The sequence below is a fragment of the Mobula hypostoma genome, chromosome 3, assembly GCF_963921235.1.
Source record: "Mobula hypostoma chromosome 3, sMobHyp1.1, whole genome shotgun sequence".
Taxonomy (NCBI): Eukaryota; Metazoa; Chordata; class Chondrichthyes; order Myliobatiformes; family Myliobatidae; genus Mobula; species Mobula hypostoma.
Window position 1 is genome coordinate 181,412,685 of NC_086099.1, and position 23,997 is coordinate 181,436,681.

At 39.8% G+C, this 23,997-nt stretch overlaps 1 protein-coding gene across 3 annotated transcripts in view; it reads left to right on the forward strand.

Moving 5' to 3' along the window:
• Nucleotides 1-23,997, forward strand: part of LOC134344431 (voltage-dependent L-type calcium channel subunit beta-2-like) — a 339,015-nt gene that overhangs the window by 113,619 nt on the left and 201,399 nt on the right. Inside the window, exon 1 of one of the 3 annotated variants that reach the window (XM_063044203.1) lies at nucleotides 16,946-17,263. The exons of the other annotated variants lie outside the window; for them this stretch is intronic. Within the exon in view, the coding sequence (XP_062900273.1) occupies nucleotides 17,183-17,263 (81 nt within the window). The 5' untranslated portion in view covers nucleotides 16,946-17,182. Of the gene's footprint in view, nucleotides 1-16,945; nucleotides 17,264-23,997 lie in introns of those variants that run through there. 3 annotated transcript variants of the gene reach the window in all.

Consider the following 23,997-nt stretch of genomic DNA (forward strand, 5'->3'; position numbering starts at 1 on the left):
TGCTTGCAGTTTGTATTCTGCCACCCTCTTAATGCAGTGCTGTGGCCTGGGACATCGCCGGCGAGTACAGATTTTCTATGTAAGTGTTCTGATCTCTGCATTAATCTATTCATTAACCGACTGCTGTTTATTGTCGTTCTAATTGGTTTCATCGCCGATTTGAAATCTCATCATGAAGTATCATTAAAACTGAAGCATAATTTTGCTTATTTGCTTAGGCTTCAAACTCACTGCTTACTTTTGTTCATATTTGTTCAAGGATATCAATAAGCAAGTGTACAAAAAAGAGTATTGGGTGGTTACTATGTAGATTTAATTTAAAATAGTAAAGTTAATCCTATTTAAAAAGTGAGGACAAGCAAGGTCAAATTTGCATGTCGTTGATAGTAAATCACAACCATCACCGTTACGAGCCGTGCTAAATATGTTGGTGCAGAACGAAAGATAAACCTTATTTGTTGCTGTTTTGGAGCGTAATACTTAAACATAAAAGCTTCTTAGTCCAGTGAAATAGCTATTGAAGCATGTCCTTGCCATAGAGATTTGCAATAATGTCCAGCAATGGTAGTCATTATTGATTCACGCTAAAATTACTGGTGAATTCCTCGTGGAGGAGATTCAAGCATGTTGTCATAAATGCTTGCCAATACTTGCAAACTGATGATTGCACAAACTGGGGAATGTTCACATCTGTTGCACTACCTAGTTTTCATATTTGTGTCAGTTACAGTTCATTCAAAGCAATTCTAACAGAGATAATTTTAGTCAATAATTTCCAATTATTCTCCCCCTTTTGAAATTTGCATATTTACATAAATTATAAATGTATTTGTACACTATATTTAATTTTCTTGTTAGATCTTTCCTAAGCAACATAAGTGAATTTAATATTTCAATTCAATTAAAGTTGAAACAAATGTAATTATTAAATTTGTATTTGTGTTTATCTCCATATATGTTTATCATTAATCTTTAATATTAATCATAATGATAACTGGCAGTTCTTAACTGTAATCTGCATGACTATGTCCTTAGATCACTCACACTGCAGCCTGTTATTCACCAGCTCAAATGGCAATGATACTTCTCTAACTAAGGAGAGACTGATGTCCAAGAAAGATGTTCCATCATTACTTTCTTTAATAATTTGTGTTTGCTCCTTTTATTAATGTATTTTTCTTGAACAATGGACCTTACTGCTTAACCTTGACCATTTTAACTCACCTTATTCAGTAACGGTTTGCAGCTCTGCCGCAAAAGAATGATTTTATTTCAATATGCTTCTGATGTGCAACTTTATATCAGTTGTATAATATGAGCTCACATCAGAAGAATCGGAAGCCTGTGTTTGGAAGCTTTTTCAATGCAGGGTAAAAGTGACCTCAGGGAAGTTTGGATAAATTTAATAGTTAATTGGGTTCTGTAACAAATTCAGTGGCTATTGTAGTCTTGGTACCCAAAGGCATCATATTTAAATTCTAACTCCTGCAAATCTGCAATTGAATTATGTATTCTTAGGACGCCTGCAATCCATTTCTAATTAAGAAGTTCAGGCAGCAATTGGGGGAGAAAGGTACACACCGAACCTCATCAATTTATGTTACACATCAAGAGAATTGACAGATTAAATAAATGTCTGAATTTGAAAATTCTTCCTTGGAGCAATGTTAAAAATTGAGGTGTGTTTACAGCACAGGGAAACAAGATGCCTGCTTGAATGTTATCAGTTTTAATTTTTATTCCATTCAGTTTTACCTTTGCTGTATTGGCACTTGGGAAAATTGTGCACCTTTGAGTGTTAAAAATCTTAACAGATGTACTAAATTTCAGTTGCAGTGAAACTCAAATCAACCACAGTTATTTATAAATACAAATGAGATTGATTTGAAACCTCTTGTGACATTCTGAAGGCAAAATTAATGAAAATGTAAATTTGAAATGGTTGAGATTTATTGTCTGCATGATTTTATTGGCAGGTTTCTCAAGCAGTTTTTCAGGGAGAAAAGCTGCTTTAATGGTTAAAGTTAGAAAAAATATATAAATCCTAATTATACTAGTATGGAGATGCACACATACCTGAGATATAATCCAGGGTATGTAATCTGCATTAATCAACTTCTGAAGCTCAGCAAATGGACGATTGAAACAGGTTGGAACAAGGAAAGAGCCTGAAATTAGTCCCATTAATTGTCACAATTTTAGAACAAATGAGTTAGATTGGCTAGGTGATCTTTCTTTTATTGATACTTTATGTTACCTTTGTCATTTTGCTTTTCAAATTCAAAGATACGAAAGTTAATAAAAAATGAGCCAGATTACATAAAGCAATATGATTTACCTTCATGCAAAGTGTATTTTCACAGGTCCGCAAACCCGGGGTAAACCTCATCTTTATTCCCCTTAGCATCTTGGATAATATCCCACATGAAAAACCAACCCTGTCTTTTCTGGTATCTTTAGTAACAGTAATGTCACTTCAGAAAAGTTATGCACAGTAAATGGTAGGGCACTGAGGAGTGTGGAGGAACAAAGAGATCTGGGAGTTCAGATACATAATTCCCTGAAAGTGACTCACAGGTAGACAGGGTTGTAAAGAAGGCTTTTGGCATCCTGGCATTCATAAATCAAAGCATTCAGTATAGGAGTTGGGATGTTATGGGGAGGTTGTATAAGATATTGTTGAGGCCAAATTTGGGGTATTGTGTGCAGTTCTTGTCACCTATCTATAGTAAGGATATCAGTAAGATTGAAAGAGTGCAGAGAAGATTTACTAGAATGTTGCCGGGTCTTCAGGAGTTGAGTTTCAGGGAAAGATTGAACAGGTTAGGACTTTATTGAGGGGAGATTTGATTAAGGTTTACAAAATTATGAGGGGTATAGACATAGTAAATGTGAATAGGTTCTTTCCACTTAGATTAGGAGAGATAGACATGAGAGGACATGGCTTTAGGGTGAAAGGGGAAAGGTTTCGGGGGAACATTAGGGGGAACTTCTTCACTCAGAGAGTGGTGGGAGTGTGGAATGAGCTGCCATCTGTTGTGGTAAATGCGAGCTCACTCTTAAGTTTTAAGAATAAATTGGATAGGTACATGGATGGAGAGGTCTGGAGGGTTATGGACTGGGTGCAGGTCAATGGGACTAGTGGAATAATGTTTCAGCACGGACTAGAAGGGCTGAATGGCCTGTTTTCTGTGCGATAGTGTTCTATGGTTCTATGGTTCTATCTTCATCCTGGGTTCTATCTTACCCTAGCACCAGCAACAAGATTGTAATACAGCAGATCACAGAAGTGAACTGAGATAGATTGACACCCAACCAAAGATGTTACGAAATTCTGATGAAGGGTTAGCACTTGAGATGTTAGTTATGTTTCTCTCTCCACAGGTGTTAACTGACTTGATAGGTATTAACAAGACTTTATGTTCCTTTATTGAGAGTATTGTGTACAGTTTTGTCATCCTGTTATAGAAAAGATCTAGTTAAAATGGAAATAGTGCAGAAAAGAATCACAAGAATGTTGCCAGGTCTAGAGGGCCTGAGTTATAAGGAAAGGTTGGCAGACTAGGTCATCATTGCTTGGATTGTAGGAGTATGAGAGGCAACCTTATAGAGGTATTTAAAATTATGAGAAGCATACATAAAGTTGATGGTAATAGTCTTGATTCCACAGATTTAGGATGATGGAAGTATTTAAAAGGGACTTCACTCAGAGGATAGTGAATATATGGAATGAGCTGCTGAAGAAAATAGTTGAGGCAGGTACAATGGTTTCATTTAAGAAGTTCTTGGATATGTACCTGCAGGGTGGGGCTTAGAGAGTTAATGGGCTCAACACAAGAAAGTGGGACTAGCTGGGTTAGCATGGACTCAGTGGGCTGAAGGGCCAGTATCCTTGCTGGATTACTCTCTGACTTCTTGACAGGGTAGAACTTGAATTACACTCCTTCTGTTGTTGGTTTGGGCTGATGCATGTGTTTAGTATACTTCAAGAAGGCCTAATGCTCATTAGAACACTAAGTAATTGCTGTAATTTTTTAGGGAAATACTAGGGTATCAGAGTCATAGTCAAATGGCCATTTCAGCCCAAATCAGCCTTGATGACTGTGTTATCCAGTGAACTAATCCAATATGCCAGTCTTTGGCTCAATGTTCTCCAAGCTTCTCCAATCCAAACTTTAGATGGCTACGAAAGTGTGCTAATGTGTCTGCCTTAACCGCTATTTCTGGCAACTCCTTTCAAATGTGCATCACCCTTTGCAAGAATATGCCCCAGATACTTAACCTTTATCCTTTCATCTTTGCACTCCCTCCTAGAAAAAGACTATATGCTTTAACCCTGTCTATATCCCTCATGCCCTTGTATATCTCAGAGGAACTTTATTATCGAAGTATGTAGAGTACATGTCATCATATACCACCTTGAGATTCATTTTTGCAGATGTTTACAGGAATATAAAGAAATGCAATAGAATTTATGAAAAATTACATAAACAAAGACTGATAAGCAATCAATATGCAAAAGAAGACAAACTGTCCAAATATAAATAAATACTCTGTCAAGTCAGCCTCCTACATTCCCGGGAATAAAATCTTAGTTTATGCAATTTCTCCTTGTAACTCAGTCCCCAAGTCCAGGCAACATCTGGGTAAATTTTTTCTGCACTTTTTCTATAATAGGGTGGCCAAAACTTTACAAAATACTCCAAACCTATACTGTAGTTGCCAAACTTTTGTCCAGTACTGGAGGCCATGAGGAACTCAACATCAGAACACATTCCCTGTCATCATGTTTTGGTCTTGCTGCTACTTAAGGTGGGGAGAATGCTAGAAATTTCTAGCAGTTTTCACATACTCTCTGTGAAAAACTGGCAGTAGGTCATGCTGCTCATGTCGGGTGTGCCCATGGAGGTTAAGGTTCAAATTGTATTCACTTCACAGCCATTATCAAACTTTAAAAAGGTTCAACCAACACACTTTATCAAAGTTGCTGGTGACGCAGCAGGCCAGGCAGCATCTCTAGGAAGAGGTACAGTCGACGTTTCAGGCTGAGACCCTTCGTCAGGACTCGTTAGTCCTGACGAAGGGTCTCGGCCTGAAACGTCGACTGTACCTCTTCCTAGAGATGCTGCTTGGCCTGCTGCATTCACCAGCAACTTTGATAAAGTGTGTTGCTTGAATTTCCAGCATCTGCAGAATTCCTCTTATTTGTGTTTATAAAGGTTGTCTGGAATTATCCTAGAGAGAAAATTAAAATTATCAGTTCTCGGTGTTATCCCAGAATATGTACTGAATATGACAGAATTCCTGAAGTCCATTTCCTCACCAGTCCCCTAACAAAATTGCTCCTATTCATTGCACTCCCATTCTAACTTTTTTAGTCCTACCACAATTTCTTTGTCTGGATTCTTAAATAAAGTGATTTCAAAGTCATCTTTCAGAATTGTACCTGGTTTTAGGAGAAAAGGAAAGAAAATCAGAGTTTTATTTTATGTTGAAGGTTCTAGTCTTGTAAGTTTTCACAAACAAAACAGCGGAGATATTTTCTGTTTAAGAAAAAACACGGGTTAATGAACACCAAAGAACTGAACACAAAGCATGGTAAAAGTCCCTCAGGTAGTTACTTCATCACGTCAAACCAGTCCCTTTAGACGAACCCCAACCCAATGTCACTGCTTGTGAATTCTGTGTGTTCCCACCAATTACAACACCCTACACTCTACTTATTTCAGCTTTAGAATTGATTCTTTAACAGATCTTGAAAACTATACAAAATCATGCAGTAAAGAGATACTTCATACTAAAATATTATGTTATGCCACTGCATTTATAAAAGCTTGTCAACTGCAGTATTACTCAAAACAAGGAGAATAAATCTCAACGATGGAGATATGTGTAGCAGTGGATTAATTTCATAACTTTGAAGTTGTTTCACTTTGTGCATCAAAGTCTACCTGTGCAAGCGTATTGCAATTAGGTGCCAGATCTCCACCAGCATTGGTTGGCTGTTGGCCAATATTCTGTCACATAATATGTGCACCAGCTCCTATAATTTTCATTTCCTTCTGTGAGTCAATATCTTGTCTATGCCTGACATTTAACTTAAACAGTCCAGCTGTAACAGGAATGTTAATTATAAGGAAACATATATTTATAAACTGACCCTACCATGAAGCTGGTTAAAGACTTAAGTTACACAGTGGGAAAGAACAATAAATATTATCTTTTACTCTGTTGTGCTGAGCACAAGGAGGATCACTGTATGGTCTGCATAATTTCTTTAGGGATAATTATAAATATAAAACAAAAATGTCATTTGAAGTATTTCATTTTTCTGATTCACTCTAGACTTTGTTTATATTATATTCTGAAGAGCTGGGAGCAATGCAATGAATTCAGTTTTGTCAGTGTCTGAATGTTAAACCAATACTTTGATGTGTGTGCTATAGGGCTTAATCTTCATATGAGGGAATGTTTTGTTGGCAAAAGGCTCATAGCATCATCTTTCTAAAAGATTTGTTTAATATACGGCTGTCTAAGCAGAAGCCCAGTTCTCCAGCCTGCAGATTTGTGTGCAATCCACACACTGGATACTCCTGCAAAGATCTTGAAGTGTGTGCATATATTTTTGTAAAAATAGAACATGATCACTTCTCTGTATCAGTACGAAAGGAAACGGCATGGTGGAAAGATGAAATCAGAGTCAGGGCACGTTAGTCCTGCAGTAACAAATACTGCTTCACGCAGCAGTGTAAGAAGAGCACAATTTACATATAAAATTCCAAATATGGTTCTATTCACATACGTCCAGGATCTTGATACTGATGCTGATAAACTTCTACTTCACAGAAAATTCTGCATCACGTCTTCAAACTGTGACATCAGCTCTGCCCACATTGTTACTTTAATATCGCCCATAGGGAATGTGTGGGTGCATGTGCCTTGTTCCAAATGGAACGCTCGCTCTAATATTCCTGGGTTTAATTTTAACAGGATATGCTCAAGGGATTTATTATTCTTTACAATTTAAGATGCTATTCATTGCTGTTCAACAGATTGATCCTTCCTTTGTCCTGGATTACCATGGCAATCACAAAGATTCTAATGTCCAACTGTGGTGCCAACTCATTACAACTAGAATGACTGATGAAGGGTCTCGGCCTGAAACGTCGACTGTTTATTCATTTCCATAGATTCTGCTGAGTTCGTCCAGTATTTTGTTTGTGTTGCACACAGAATTACTTGTCCAGGTTATTCCAACATCTCAAATATAGGAAAGGCAAGGGCAGTACTAAGCCAGCCAGTGATTTGGTGGTATTTGCACTGGACTTCAAGGCGAGTGGTCCCAGGTTCAAATCCAGCTGACTCCTTGCATGCTTTCCATAGTGCTGGGTTGATCATCGAGCTGGCAACTCAGCATTGTAAATAAAGGACAAATACTGCACTAAGAAATGATTGTTGCCCGATGTGCCTCAAGGTGCAGAAAAAACAGCAACAAGGGCAGTAATGTAAAGGAGCACCACAGCCTGCAGGTTAGTCTTTGCCTCAAGACCTACTGACACAGAAGTACATCGCTGTTCCTCCATCATGGAAGAAATCCTAGAACTCCCCCCACCCCGACAGTCCTTTCATCAGAAGGACTGCAATGATTCAAAGTGAATCACGACTAACTTGTCAAGTGGACAATAAGTTGCTGGTCCCCTGAAAATATTTTTTTTTTAAAAAGCATTGATTATATTAGACTTAGTTTACATAGTACACTCGGTATAGTCAAGACCCCGTCTGGCAGCTCCATTCTGAATGTCTGCAGTTATTCCAAACGTTTTCACCTATGATTTGTCTGATGGTTCTAATCAAGATGGCATCTTGATTCTTAATCAGATCTTGCAATATATAATTTTCCAATTCATCAATGTCATCAATCAGAAAACAATGAACACCTATATAGTGGCTTTCAAGGCCTCAAAAGCCCATAAAACACTTCCAAATATTCATTTTTAGATGGCCTCTAACATACTTCCCATTAAACCCACATCATTCAAAGCCAGCAGCCTATATTCTAACTTTCCTTTTTACCACTTTATTCTTGTCATTCACAGAAAGTTGCTGCTGGAAAGGATGGTATTTATTGTCAATCCTCAAATGGTTTCCTAAGGGTTAATTCATCATAAGCCACAGGTCTAGGGTCGCAAGTATCGAGCCTGCTTATGCCACTTACATCTTAGTTATGAGACGCGCAGGTATGTAAGAAAGTGAGAAGTTTTCTCCTCTAGTCCAATTATCTATAACTGGAGAGCATCGGTTTAACATCAGGGTTGAACAAGCATTTGAATCTGCAAGGCATAGAAGGCCTCAGATTATGCTGGCAAATGGAATTGGTATAGGTGGATGCTTAAGGGTCAGCATCGATTTGGTGAATGGGAGGCCTCTTCCTTTGTTATGTGACACTGTACTTTTAGGGCTCCCTGAAGTACAACAGAATCCGGCAAGAATGGCAAATTTTCTTCCTTAGAGGATTATCAGTGAACTGTGAAAGAATATTTATATAACAATGTGGTTGATTCATAATCATTATTACTCATACTAGACCTTTATTCCGAAGTTTAATCAATTGCTTGAAATTATATTCCCTAGAGGTCATGAGTTTGGGGGATTAATGCACCAGATCTACTGGTGCTCTAATATCGCAATAATCGTACCCTCCTGATACAGCAAAACCTCATTTAAAAGTTGCATCTGTATGGTTGCATTCTGTTGTATAGAATGTGAACACAGTTGTTCATATTGTGCGGTTGCACAAGACAGGAGAGGCCTCTTTCAGCCTATCAGATCCAAGTTGGTCATTTTGTCCATTTACACTCATTTCGTTTGCTGTTATTTTCTGTATTCTTCTACACCTTGTCAATACCACCTCCATCTCCTCTGGTGATGATATCCCAGATATCCAGTATTAAAAAGAACTTACCCTTCAAATCTATTTTAAACTCCTTCTTTTCACCTTACATCTACTTTTGATACACTTGCCATGGGAAGAAGACTTTATCATCTACCGTATCCATGTCTCCTATTATCTGAATATATCTCTATCAAGTCACTCCTCAGTCTCCTTCACTCCACGGAAAACAAACTCACTCTCTCTCTATTAGAAGGTCCTCCAGTCCAAGAAGCAACCTGTACAACCACATTCTCCAGAAATGTGCACACAACTCCAAGTTGCAACATGACATGCTAAATTTCACATTTTATGCCCAGATCTATGAAGGCAAGCACATTATATGCCTTCTTTATTAACCTATCTATTTGCATTTTCACTTTTAAGGAACTCTGGACTTAATCTCCAAGACATCTCTATTCTTTAATATTCCTCAGTACTCTACCATTTACTCTATATAGAAACATAGAAACATAGAAAATAGGTGCAGGAGTAGGCCATTCGGCCCTTCAAGCCTGCACCGCCATTTATTATGATCATGGCTGATCATCCAACTCAGAACCCCGCCCCAGCCTTCCCTCCATACCCCCTGACCCCCGTAGCCACAAGGGCCATATCTAACTCCCTCTTAAATATAGCCAATGAACTGGCCTCAACTGTTTCCTGTGGCAGAGAATTCCACAGATTCACCACTCTCTGTGTGAAGAAGTTTTTCCTAATCTCGGTCCTAAAAGGCTTCCCCTCTATCCTCAAACTGTGGCCCCTCGTTCTGGACTTCCCCAACATCGGGAACAATCTTCCTGCATCTAGCCTGTCCAATCCCTTTAGGATCTTATACGTTCCAATCAGATCCCCCCTCAATCTTCTAAATTCCAACGAGTACAAGCCCAGTTCATCCAGTCTTTCTTCATATGAAAGTCCTGCCATCCCAGGAATCAATCTGGTGAACCTTCTTTGTACTCCCTCTATGGCAAGGATGTCTTTCCTCAGATTAGGGGACCAAAACTGCACACAATACTCCAGGTGTAGTCTCACCAAGGCCTTGTACAACTGCAGTAGTACCTCCCTGTGTGGGACCTTGTCAAAAGCTTTTTGAAAATCCAAATATACCACATCCACTGGTTCTCCCCTATCCACTCTACTAGTTACATCCTCAAAAAATTCTATGAGATTCGTCAGACATGATTTTCCTTTCATAAATCCATGCTGACTTTGTCTGATCATTTCACTGCTTTCCAAATGTGCTGTTATCACATCCTTGATAACTGACTCCAGCAGTTTCCCCACCACCGACGTTAGGCTAACCGGTCTATAATTCCCCGGTTTCTCTCTCCCTCCTTTTTTAAAAAGTGGAGTTACATTAGCCACCCTCCAATCCTCAAGAACTAGTCCAGAATCTAACGAGTTTTGAAAAATTATCACTAATGCATCCACTATTTCTTGTCTACCCATCTTTGATTTGCCAAAGTTTATAACCTTGCACTTGTCAGGATTAAATTGAATCTGCTATGAATGAAGATAGATCTTCAATCTACCCAACTTTCCATGTAGTTGATCCCTGTTGTGGCTTTCGACAAACATCCTTGTTATCCACAACGTCACCCATTTTTGTGGAAAGGGATGGTAGGAATTGCATCTCCTGAAGCCTGACGTCTACCCCTACTCCCGATGGATATGGAGAGGTGTGTGTACAGTGGTACTTGAAGGGGAAGTATGTGATCCTGGACTTGTGTATCTACCTCAACAGGTTTAACTGTTTGTTTTGAAATCTCTCAGGAAGTGATTACCATTCTTTTCTGGATCTTTACTACTGTAACCACTCAGGTTAATTGGAACTGATAATTTGAGTTTCTCCGTGGTTGCCGTATAAAGTGCTTCACGAGCATTGCTCAGCTTTTGGTATGTAGGTGAATTGCTCTCTTATGAAATTGAATTGAATTGAATAGACTTTATTTCTTACATCCTTCACATACATGTCGAGTAAAAATCTCAACGTCACGTCTCTGTCTAAATGTGCAATGTGCAATCATAGTAATTTATAGTAATTTGTAATAAATGAATAAATGGAACAGTCAATGTAACATAGAAATACACTCAAATCAGCGTGAGTAAATCAGTCTGATGGCCTGGTGGAAGAAGCTGTTACTGAGCCTGTTTGTCATGGCTTTTATGCTGTGATACCATTTCCCAGATGGTAGCAACTGAAATAGACTGTAGTTGGGGTGACTCGGGTCCCCAATGATCCTTCGGGCCCTTTTTCCACTTCTGTCTTTGTAAATGTCCTGAATCATGGGAAGCTCACAACTACAGATGTGCTGGGCTGTCCGCACCACTCTCTGCAGAGTCCTGCGATTGAGGGAAGTACAGTTCCCATACCAGGCAGTGATGCAGCCAGTCAGGATGTTCTCAATTGTGCCCCTGTAGAAAGTTCTTAGGATTTGCGGGCCCATATCAAATTTCCTCAACCATCTGAGATGAAAGATGTGCTGTTGTGCCTTTTTCACCACACAGCTGGTGTGTACAGACCACATGAGGTCCTCAGTGATGTGGATGCCGAGGAACTTAAAGGTGTTTATCCTCTCAACCCCAGATCCATTGACGTTAATTGGGGTTAGCCCATCTCCATTCCTCTTGTAGTCCACAACTAGCTCCATTGTTTTTGCTACGTTGAGGGAGAGGTTGTTTTCTTGACACCACTGTGTCAGAGAGATGACTTCTTCCCTGTAGGCCACCTTGTTATTGTTTGAGATTAGGCCAATTAATGTAGTGTCATTGGCAAATTTAATTGGCAGTTTAGAGCTGTGAGTGGCAAAACACCCAAATTGACCAATTTTATACTGTCTATAAATGATCACAAAGGGAGTGAGGGTCATGGAGCTAGAGTAGTGTTTCTTTTGCTCTTCTACTGTATGTAAGAATATGCCAGATAACATGGGCGCTGTGTTCAAACCCCTGTCCAGGTTATTCTAGCCTCAAGACTGGAGTTTTAAGACAATTCAGATTTGTCATCCACTGAGATCTGGGTATGAGAAAACCTTTCTCCAACCCCTCCTTACTCCATAAGCCCTTGAATTACAAATCAAATTGAATGTAAAATATGAACCAAAAGCACTGGTCTTGGGACCTGGAGTAGTGATGAGGAACATAATATTACTTAATTGTCTTGAAGCCAAAGTCCTCCAGATCATTCATTCATATCAGATTGTTTAATGTCATTTCCAGTACAGAAGTGTAAAGAAGAAAAAAGTAATTGTTACTCTGGATATGATGCAGCACATAAAATTTCACATTAAGATATGGAACACAATAATAAATAAAACAATGAATATATATCCATAAGATAGCTTATATGCATAGGTTGATTATATGTATGTACATAAAGTGACACTAGGTACAAGAGTGTCTGTACGTAAAGTGACTGATAGGAAATGATAAAGGAATGATGGGTTAGTGTGTGGGAGTGTTGATTAGCCTTATTGCTTGAGGAAAGTAACTGTTTTTGAGTCTGGTGGTCCTGTTGTGGATACTACATGGCCTATGGCAGAGAAAGAGGGTATTTGGCCCCTCAGATCTACGCCACCTTCAGAGATTTCCCATCAGTACCATTCCCCCATCCTCTATTGCCTTCTATAAACCATTCCCTCTCCAATACCTATTAATAACTCCCACATGCCCGTGATTATAACCATATAAACCATATAACAATTACAGCACGGAAACAGGCCATCTCGGCCCTTCTAGTCCATGCCAAATTCTTACTCTCAGCTAGTCCCACTGACCTGCTGTCAGCCCATAACCTTCCATTCCTTTCCTGTCCATATAGTTGTCCAATTTAACTTCAAACGACAACATCGAACCTGCCTCAACCACTTCTGCTGGAAGCTCGTTCCACACAGCTACCACTCTCTGAGTAAAGAAGTTCCCCCTCATGTTACCCCTAAACTTTTGCCCTTTAACTCTCAATTCATGTCCTCTTGCTTGAATCTCCCCCACTCTCAATGGAAAAAGCCTATCCCCATTAACTCTATCTATCCCCCTCATAATCTTAAATACCTCTATCAAGTCCCCCCTCAACCTTCTATGTTCCAAAGAATAAAGACCCAACCTGTTCAACCTTTCTCTGTAACTTAGGTGATGAAACCCAGGTAAAATTCTAGTAAATCTTCTCTGTACTCTCTCTATTTTGTTGACATCTTTCCTATAGTTTGGTGACCAAAACTGTCCACAATACTCCAAATTTGGCCTCACCAATGCCTTTACAATTTCAACATTACATCCCAACTCCTATACTCAATGCTCTGATTTATAAAGGCCAGCATACCAAAAGCTTTCTTCAACACCCTATCAATATGAGATTCCACCTTCAGGGAACTATGCACCATTATTCCTAGATCCCTCTGTTCTACTGTATTCTTCAATGCCCTACCATTTACCATGTATGTCTTATTTTGATCAGTCCTACCAAAATGTAACACCTCACATTTATCAGCATTAAACTCCATCTGCCATCTTTCAGCCCACTCTTCTAACTGGTCTAAATCTCTCTGCAAGCTTTGAAAACCTACTTCATTATCCACAACTCCACCTATCTTAGTATTATCTGCATACTTCCTCATCCATTTTACCACCCCATCATCCAGATCATTAATGTGTATGACAAATAACATTGGACCCAGTACAGATCCCTGAGGCACACCACTAGTCACCGACCTCCAATCTGACAGTTATCCATCACCACTCTCTGGTGTCTCCCATCCAGCCACTGCTGAATCCATTTTACTACTTCAATATTAATACCTAATGATTGAATCTTCCTAATCAACCTTCTGTGTGGGACCTTGTCAAAGGCCTTACTGAAGTCCATATAGACAACGATTCTTCTACTTGCCTTAATGCTTGGGGAAACGAACTATCTTTGAGTCTGGTGCTCCTGATGTGGATGCTGCATAACCTCCTCTCTGACGGGAATGCTTGGTCACTAACCATTCACTAGTTGTGCAATGTTAATGGATTTTTTTTCTGGGATTCCGGTATATAGTTCAGGTAGGTGGAAAATGGAAGGGATTAGGACAGGGTCTTGAATACCTTCTCTTGGTCGGCAGGTGCTTTTGACATCTTTCTTCATTCTAACGTGATGTCAGTTTATTTGTCTATCTATTCATTATATATTTGTTTGTCTGACTTTTCGGCTCAGTAACAGGCCTTTCCAGCCCAATGAGCCCATACCACCCAATTATACCCAGGTGTCCAATTAACCTACTCACCGATACATCTTTGTCATGTGGGATGAAATCAGAGTACCCAGAGGAAGCCCAGACGGTCATGAGGAGAATGTAGAAACTCCTTGCAGACATTGGCAGAATTGAACCAGGGTCACTGGTTCTGTAAAAGTTTAGGCTAAGCACTATCCTACTGTACCAATGAGTTAGATTCTGCAGATTAATGACGCTTTCCTCCAGAGATGATATCAGCCCACTGACCCTTCACCTGATACAAAGTCCAAACATTAGAATATAATTGCCAAAGATTGAGTTGAGTTGGGGTCTGGAATGAAGGATAGTTGAATAAACTGAGGAAGTTTTAGAACAATAACAACTTCCATTCTTATACGGCTTTTAGTACAGCTAAATCACAGAAATGTTATGTTGATCAACAGATGGAGATGTCAGCAAGGAAGCTCAATCAACTGTGCTAAGTGTAGGAATGTGGGAAAGAATTTAAATTTACCCATGTTTGAAGGGGTATGTTAAACAGTGGCCAGTCACACAAATGCATACAAATGGATGTGTACTCATTGGATTCAACAGTTCACTGCAGTGCCCAGGTTTTGACAAGCTTACACTCCTAAAGGCTGTCCGTACCCCAAATTTTTCATGAGTCAGAAATGAACAAAAGTGGCGTGTGTGGGACAGCTGTGATGGGCGAGAAAGATGTTACGTGAAGGGTTCTGCCCAACCCTACCAGCTCTGCCCAGGTGTGAAAGTGCCCTGTTCCACACAGCAGAAGATGCCTGAACCCCTGTAGGAACCAACAATTTTACTGTCTTTCATTCAGCTGGTCCTCCAAACACCTGTACATACTTATGGGGCGAGCATGTCAGGAGATGATGACCTGGGAAGGGCCTGTACTGAGCTTCCTATGGCCATGCTGCCTCAGCTTCCCTGCCCGGCACGTGCCCTTGTTTGTAAGAGTCAGAAGCAGAGGCTCTGAGGGGGTTTCAGTTTTGAGTCTCTGAACATTCCTAGGAATGGACTCAGGTGGCAGGGGGAAGAAAGAAGGGGATTAAGCAAAATGCCAAACAATAGATGAAGAAAGCTTACAGAGATCTGAAGAAAGAAGCAAGAACATGACCCATTAAATGAAGACGCATCAGATTAGACACAGAGCTGAGAAATGATGGCCAGAATGGAACTCTGAACTTTTCTGCAGATGAATGAAAATATACATTACTAATATGCGGGCTAAAGCAGTAAAAAAATTCTTTTACTTTAAGAATTATTCGGTGTTCACTTGCATTATCCTTATTTGTCCAGTAGGTAACAAATATGTGACTATCCTGTGATTTGAAGGAGCATGAAGTGGCATTTAAAGTGCAGGCTTCCACCCCTCTTTATAAATGATCCCATTCCTGGAACTTATGCTGAGACGGATTCTGAGGCTAAAACAAGTGACTGGAAGTCCCACATTTCCAGTGTGGAGCAGGGCTCCAATATTTATATGCTCATGTTTAATGACTGGGAAATGTAAATTCATTACCCCTCCCTCTATCATTGGTGCTCTTGAATCATTCTTCATCGCTGGAATCTAGTGAGCATTGCCATGGAAACAAACACCCTCTGGTTGTGAAGCTGTGTTCCTGGCATTTCTCTACAGACTGTGAGCATCTTCTGAGGCTGGGAAATGGTGCACCGATCAGTCTGGAGCAAGGTGACATGTCATGCTTTTATATAACCTAGCATCCCAAAGCAATCAATTTAATTTAACTTTCTATTCCATATTGAGACTCCATTATTTAAAAACAATATTCTTGTTAAATAACATTCTGTATATTCTCACAGGAAGTAATAATATTGTAATTTGTGCAGATAAAACATTAGTCAATAATTAATTCAAGGAATATTAACTATTAGATATGTAGACAATTTTTAATGTATTAAATTGTTGCTTTCAGTATAATTACCCTAATTTGCTTTTAACTTATCTGTAATATTTTTCTTAAATTAGTGCTTTCCTTGGAAATAAATTGTAAGCCAGTGATAAGTGCTGATTCAAAATGGATTAATCCAGGGGCTCTGCTGAGGGGAACTACGAACTTTGTAAATAGTACTGACCTGCTTGTTAAATGAGAAGACAGAGGTTTCCTCCCCCCCCCCCCCACCTTTAATCCGCCTTCAATCAACCCACTCTAATCAGTACTGAGAGTTGTAAAATTCAGCCTGGATCTACTTAACTAATCTAGATTGACGTGAGGTAAAACAGAGCAATAGAAGGATAGAGAGTAAGCGAGGAAGAGAGAGAGAGACGGGAAAATTAGAATACAGGTGATTCTGAATGTTTTGTTTCTCCTGAAAATTGTTGCTGTCTGGTTATCTGACTCGATCTGTGGGGCCCTGTTCACATCAGGTGTACCACGTGACTCTGCAGCTACCAGGGAGTATTACAGGTAAAAAAAATTAGCTGGATCTAACTGCCTTTGCCCATGCATTATTAAATGAATGTAGAACAGGTTGCTTACATCATTGTGAATAAGGCTGAAGTTTAGCATTGTTGTGGGATTCAGTACTGAAAACAGAAGAGCCTAGCAGCAGCTCTTCAAGGTCTTCCCAGTGGTAGTCCTTTTCAGTATTTATTTATATCTTAATGCTTGCGTAAGCCACAAGCTCAAAGTCTTCATTAAAGCTTGGTGTGTGATTGGGCACTACAGTGTCCATCTTAGCTCCAACTCCACCCCGGCAAGTCAAAAATATGTGATGTGTCTCATCCCTACTCTGTACTTATGACAATTACAGTGGGATAGAAGAATCAGCCTTTCTGTGGTGGAGATAAAGGACTTATCATTGTAAACAGTCTGTGGATAGATATTTTAAATGATATTTTCGGGACAGCCACTGCATCTTGTTAACAACAGCAAGAGTGGACATGGCTCAATGTGTTGGTATTTCATTTAACTACCGCTGTGCCTCTGTTAACCAGGCCAGAGAACTATATAGATTTGGGTAACTAGTACAAGTGGACGTCTCCACCAAGCTCTCCATGCGGGTGGGGCTGTTGTTGGTTATCACAACTCTACATGTTGCCATGCTTAAAGCACCCAAGGCCAAAAATGTCTCTTGGGTAAGTACTTTATGTTCAAATTTGTGGCTGGAATATGGATATTTTATAGTTTAAGAATGCAATATTGTCATATTCAGCTGGTGTTTACTTTCAGACTTTTAATTGTAATTTAATAAGTTAACTCAAATCTTTTACTTTATAAATGCAGTTTAGTATTTGGCAAAATTTGCTGCTTTAGTAGTTTTCAAAACTATCAGGCAAACTTTTGACAAGATATGTTTTCCTGATGTGTGATTAATTAAGATGTTCTATCATTTTAGTCACAGAGTAAACATAACCGTAGTGAAAGCGTAACCTATCTCATTCATTACAGTTTTATTATTGCATGGACTTCGATTTTTTTTCTAAAAGTAATGAAATCTCTGAAGGCTATATATCTAATGATAACCTAGAAACTGATTAGAGATTCTGCAGATTTTATTTCAGTTTAATTAAAGGCTCATGAAGTGTGATAATATCTGTTACACCTTTCTGCTCATTAGGCTAAAAGGACATTAGGGAAAATGGATTAATTTTATTTGTAAAAGAGATTTGAGGTAGATTGTGTTTGTAATGGAGGGAATGATGAAAAGCAGCGTACATGGATCACTCAGTCTCACAGGGATTGTTTCTGAAAATGAGGAAGTTGAACACTTTGACACTACACCTGCTGAACCAAAAAATACAAAAAAACAGATGGATAGATTGTAAATCGGAAAGGAGTTTAGATTAAGCAAGCTGCATATACACACTCAATCCTTTCATTATCATCATATATACCTTAATGCTTTTTCATTCAGTAAATGAAACATCAATGGCTTTCTATGAATCTTCTGTTTTTTTTTATATTTATATATGTGCCATCTCAACCAACTCTAAATGAAACCAGTTCCTGCAATAGGGTATAAAGCAGGAAGAACAGATGCCAGTTCTAGTTAGAGATTAATTCTTTTAATATAAAGTGCTCCACAACCTAAATCCAAGTTGATTTGGTCATTCTTTGTGAGCCTCCTATTATGAGTTGTATGCAATAATTCTGTGATCCAGATGTTATGGTGATGGGCACCATGTTAACATATTACATGACTTTAATTAAACAGGATGACCTACTTTGCTTTTCAAATATTATCAGTTCTGTTAGTGGGGATAGGCACTGTGTTTAGTGAATTTTCAAGCTTGGTGGTCAAATATCATCTATTTGGAAATGGAGGATAAAGGCACTTTGAATTCAATATGAAGGTTAGTCAGGCAAGATTAAAAATTCTTGCTGAACTTGAAAATGAAATTAGATGATTGTATGTAATATTTAAGTGTGGCAATGTTTTCTGCATTCATCAAAAATTACAATTCTGGAGCTATCCTTGCAAATTAATGTGTTGAAAACAGTTTCAATACATTCCTGTAAAATTACCTTCCCCTTGAAACATTCTAAAAGAAAAATTATGAAGTGTTGTGAAATTTTGTTTTGACTCAGCTGCTTCAATGACACACCACCAGTGAGAATGGTAATTAAAAACCTCTACCTACTCATAGTGCAAATTAAGAAGTGCAAAGAACGTCTTAAATAATGTACAACAGCTCAAATGTCACTAGAAATAACAGATGAGCATTTTTGTAGCTAAATTTACACCAGGAGCAACATTAATGCCTAAAGGGGCAACATAATTGCAAGAATCGGTGGCATGAACTGGTGGGCATAGGTTTTCATTTTTATCTCCCACCCATCGGCAATTTCCTATCTGAGCTGCCTGCCTTAGAGAAGCCAATGAAGATGGCAGATGCTTTCCAAGGAGGCTGGGGACATGGGATTGAATCACCCTGCGTGGCCTTAAAGTAACACAAGTGAAAGACCATCTGCTTGCCCATTGGCAAATGATGTTGCATATGGCAAAGGAGATACAGAAAGTGCAGACAGTATGGGTGCATCTCAGAGATAATTCTTAAAGAATAATGTTGAAAATCATGTTGATGTTTAATGACTTGTAATGCAGAGTGTTCTGAAACTTCTACGGAAATTTCAATTGGATTTAAGATGAACAATTTTGGTTAATGGATATGGAATATAACATATATGCATAATACACATATGTTCCTCCCATGCCTTGTGGTGCATCGGGCAGCGACTTTGCTGTTCCTTTAGCATTTATGTCTGTTTTTTACGAGGCCAAGTTGCTAGCTCAAACCAGCATGAATTAAAAGTGTGCAGGGAGCCGACAGGATTTGAACCCAGGACCATTCACCTCGAAGTATGATACATATACAACTAGACCACCAGCAGGCTGATATGATGCATACTTAAGCATGCATATATATATTTATACATACACACACACACACACACACACACACACACACACACTTTTTATATATAGATAGATATGGCATGGTGGCACATGGCTGTACGGTACCAGTGGCCCAGGTTCAGTTCCCGCTTCTGCCTGTATGGAGTTTGTACTCTGTCTGTGAGACCACATAGCATTTGTCTGGGAACTCCAGTTTCCTCCCACAGTCCAAAGGTATACCAGTTGGTTGATTAATTTGTCATTGAAAATTGTCCCATGAATAGGCTAGGATTAAACTGGGGGGATTGCTGGGCAGCATGACTTGAAGGGCCAGAAGGGCCTATTCCACACTGTATGTCAATCAAAAAAATGTTTAAAGCCTGTTTTTGAGGTGAGGTGAGTGGGTGGGGAAGTTTAAAGGAGATGTGCGGGTCACAGCGAGTATTAGGCTACCAGTGGTTGTGGTGCAATCAGGTATGATCATGGCATTTAAGAGGCTTTAAGATACTGTAGGTAAATGGATATGCAGGGAATGGAAGGATATGGATCACGTGCAGAGAAAGTGATTTAGTTTAACTTATAACCATTTTGAGGGCAGACGTGATAGGCTGATGAATGTTCTATTCCTCTTTGTGAAGATTCGGTCTGTGGACAAGGACAAGAGAATGTGACTGCGAGTGAGGTGGGTAGTGGGATCCAGAAGACAGTGCTGGAGGAGCCTCAGTGCTTGAGCTTGCCCAACAGGTTTTTGCTCCCTGTGTGGATGAGAGTGGGGGCTGTAGGAAGGATGAGCGACCTAACTGTGGCACCGTAGTTCATGGGGCCATTCAAGAGGGGGGAAAGAAGAGAAATGTCGTGGTAATTGGAGTAGTAGAGTCAGTGGAATAGTCAGAGTTCTCTGATGTAAGGACAGAGCATCCCAAAGGCTGTGTTGCCTGCCTGGTGCCCGGGTTCAGGACATCTTATTTGACCTGCAGATGAATTTGCAGTGGGAGGAGAAAGATCCAGTTGTCTTGGTTGTGTGGGTACCAATGACATAGGTAGAATGAGGAAAGAGGTTCTGCTGAGGGAACTTGAGCAGCAAGGGACTACATTAAGAAGCAGAACCAAAAAGGTAGTAGTCTTTGCATTACCACCTGAGCCACATGCAAGTTGGCCTAGGGTCAAGTAGATTAGAAAGTAAAATGTGTGGTTCAAGGACTGGTGTGGGAGAAGTGTGTTTGAACTCATGGGAAATTGGCGCCAGTACTGGGGAAGGAAGGAGCTGCACCAATGGGACGGGCTCCACCTGAACTGTAATGGGACCTGGATCCTAGCGAATTGCATAACTAGGGCTGTGGATAGGGCTTTAAACTAAATAATAGGGCGGTGGGTTCAACAGATTGGAGAGGTATGGATCAAGTAAAAGGGGAAAGTGTGGATAAAGATAAAGAAAGCAAAAGATAAAAAAGAGAAAAGTGAGAGTGGAGTTAAGAAAAGTCAAGTGCAAAAGAGAAAAAGATTACACGATTTTAAAAGCACAATGAGTGTAAGGGCACTTTATCTGAATGCCCGTAGTATTCAAAAAAGGTCAGTGAATTTGTGGCACAAATCAATAAAAAGGGGTATGATTTAGTGGCCATTACAGAAACGTGGTTGCAAGGTGGAGAGGATTGGGAATTAAATATCCAAGGATAACAGGTAATAAAGAAGGATAAGCAGGAAGGTAAGGGAGGTGAGTAGCGCTCTTAATGAAGTTTGAGATGAGGGCGATAGTGAGAGACGATTTAAGATCTAAGGAGCAGAATGTTGAACCCATCTGAGTAGAGATTAGGAATAGTATAGGGAAAAATCACTGCCAGGAGTTGTCTATCAGTCACTGAATAATAACATTACAGTGGCACAGGCAATAAACAGAGAAATATCCGAGGCATGTAAGAACAGGGACTTCAACTTGCACATAGATTGGGTGAATCAAGTTGGTTGAGGCAGTTTTGAGGAGGACTTCATAGAATGCATTCATGATAGCTTCCTTGAATAACATGTCACAGAACCTACAAAGGAACATGCCATCTTAAATCTGGTCCTGTGCAATGAGACAGGTAAAATTAGTGATCTTGTAGTTAGGGATCCTCTTGGAAAGCATGATCACAGTATGATTGAGTTTCTCATACAAATGGAGGGTGAAATAGTTCAATCTAAAATGAGTAAATTATGCCTAAACAATAGAGACTACAATGGGATGAGAGAGGATTTGGCTAGTGTAGACTGGGAACACAGGCTATATGGCGGGACGGTTGAGAAACAGTGGAAGACTTTCAAAGAGATTTTTCGTGGTACTCAACGAAAGTATATTCCAGTTAAAAGCAAAGATAGTAAGAGTGGAAAGAGCCAGCCTGGGATAACTGAGGGAATAAAAGAAGGCATCCGACTAAAAGCTCGTGCATACAAAGTTACCAAGAATAGTGGGAAACTGGAAGATTGGGAAAACTTTAAAAAGCAGCAGAGTACCACTAAACGAGCAATAAAGAAAGGGAAGCTAGATTATGAAAATAAACTAGCACAAAATATAAAAACGGATATTAGAAGTTTGTATAATTATATAAACCTAAAAGGGTTGCTAAAGTGAACTTTGGTCCCTTGGAGGATAAGAAGGGGGAATTGATACTGGGTAATGAAGAAATGTATGTGACTTTGAATGACTATTTTGTGTCGGTCTTCACGTGGAGGACACATCTAACATGCCAAAGGGAGATGTTATGGATGCCATGGGAGGTGAGGACCACGATAAAATAGTTATCACTAGAGTTGAGCAAGCTTGTGGGCCTGAAGATAGATAAGTCCCCTGGTCCTGATGGAATGCATCCCAGGGTACTGAACAAAATGGCAGAAATTATAGTAGAGGCTATGGAGATGATTTACTAAAATTCTCTGGACTCTGGGCAGGTCCCGGCGGATTGGAAGATGGTGAATGTCACACCACTGTTCAAAAAAGGATGTAGGCAAAAGCCAGGTAACGATAGGCCAGTTAGTTTAACATCTGTAGTTGGGAAAATGCTTGAAGCTATCATTAAAGAAGAAATAGCAAGGCATCTGGAAAGAAATGGATCCATCAGTCAGACGCAGCGTGGATTCAGCAAAGGCAGGTCCTGCTTGACAAACTTACTGGAGTTCTTAGAGGACATAAGGAGTGCAGTGGACAGAGGAACACAAATGGATGTTGTTTACTTAGATTTCCAGAAGGCATTTGATGAGGTGCCATATAAAATACTTATCCATATGATAAGGATGCATAGAGTTGGGAGCAATGTATTAGCATGGATAGAGGATTGATTTACTAATAGAAAGCAGAGAGTTGGGATACATAGGTGTTACTTTGGTTGGCAATCAGTGGTGAGCAGTGAGCCACAGGGATCAATGCTGGGCCCTCAACTGTTCATGATATACATTAACAACCTGGAAGATGGGGCTGAGCGTAGTGTATCCAAGTTTGCTGATGATACTGAATTGAGTGGAAAAGCAAATTGTGCAGAAGATACGGAGAGTCTGCAGAGAGATGCAGATAGGTTAAGTGAGTGGGCAATGTTCAGGCAGATGGAGTACAATGTTGGTAAATGTGAGGTCATCCACTTTGGAAGGGAAAATGAAAGAGCAGATTATTATTTAAATGGTAAAAAATTGCAGCATGCTGCTGTACAGAGAGGGGCTTGGGAGTGTTTGTGCATGAATCACAAAAGGTTGGTTTGCAGGTGCAGCAGGTTATCAAGAAGGCAAATGGAACATTGGCCTTTGTTGCTAGAGGGACTGAATTTAAGAGCAGGGAGGTTACGCTGCAACTGTACAGGGTACTGGTGAGGCCACGCCTGGAGTACTGCATACAGTTCTGGTCTCCTTACTTGAAGAATGCTTTGGAGGAGGTGCAGTGGAAGTTAACCAGGTTGGTTCCAGAGATGATGAGGTTAGACTATGAGGAGAGATTGAGTCGCCTGGGACTGAGGCAGGAAAGTTGTTTCCACTGGTAGATGAGACTAGGGAAAATAGCCTGAAGATTCAGGGGTGTAGATTTAGGATGGAGATGAGGAGGAACTGCTTCTCCCAGAGAGTGGTGAATCTGTGGAATTTTCTGCCCAACGAAGCAGTGGAGGCTACCTCAGTAAATATATTTAAGACAAGATCTATATTTAAGACATAGCTTTTTGTATAGTAGTGGAATTAAGGGTTATGGGGAAAAGGCAGGTAGGTGGAGATGAGTCCATGGCCAGATCAGCCACCATCTTATTGAATGGAAGAGCAGGCTCAATGGGCCAGATGGCCTGCTCCTGCTTCTATTTTTTACGTTCTTATGTAAAACTGGATTTGTGTTGCAAGACACACAGAATGCTGCTGAAACTCAGCAGGCCAGGCAGCATCTATGGAAAAAAAACACTGTCGATGTTTCAGGGTGACACCCTTCAGCAGGACTGATTTGTGTGGGATTAGTTATATGGGTGATTG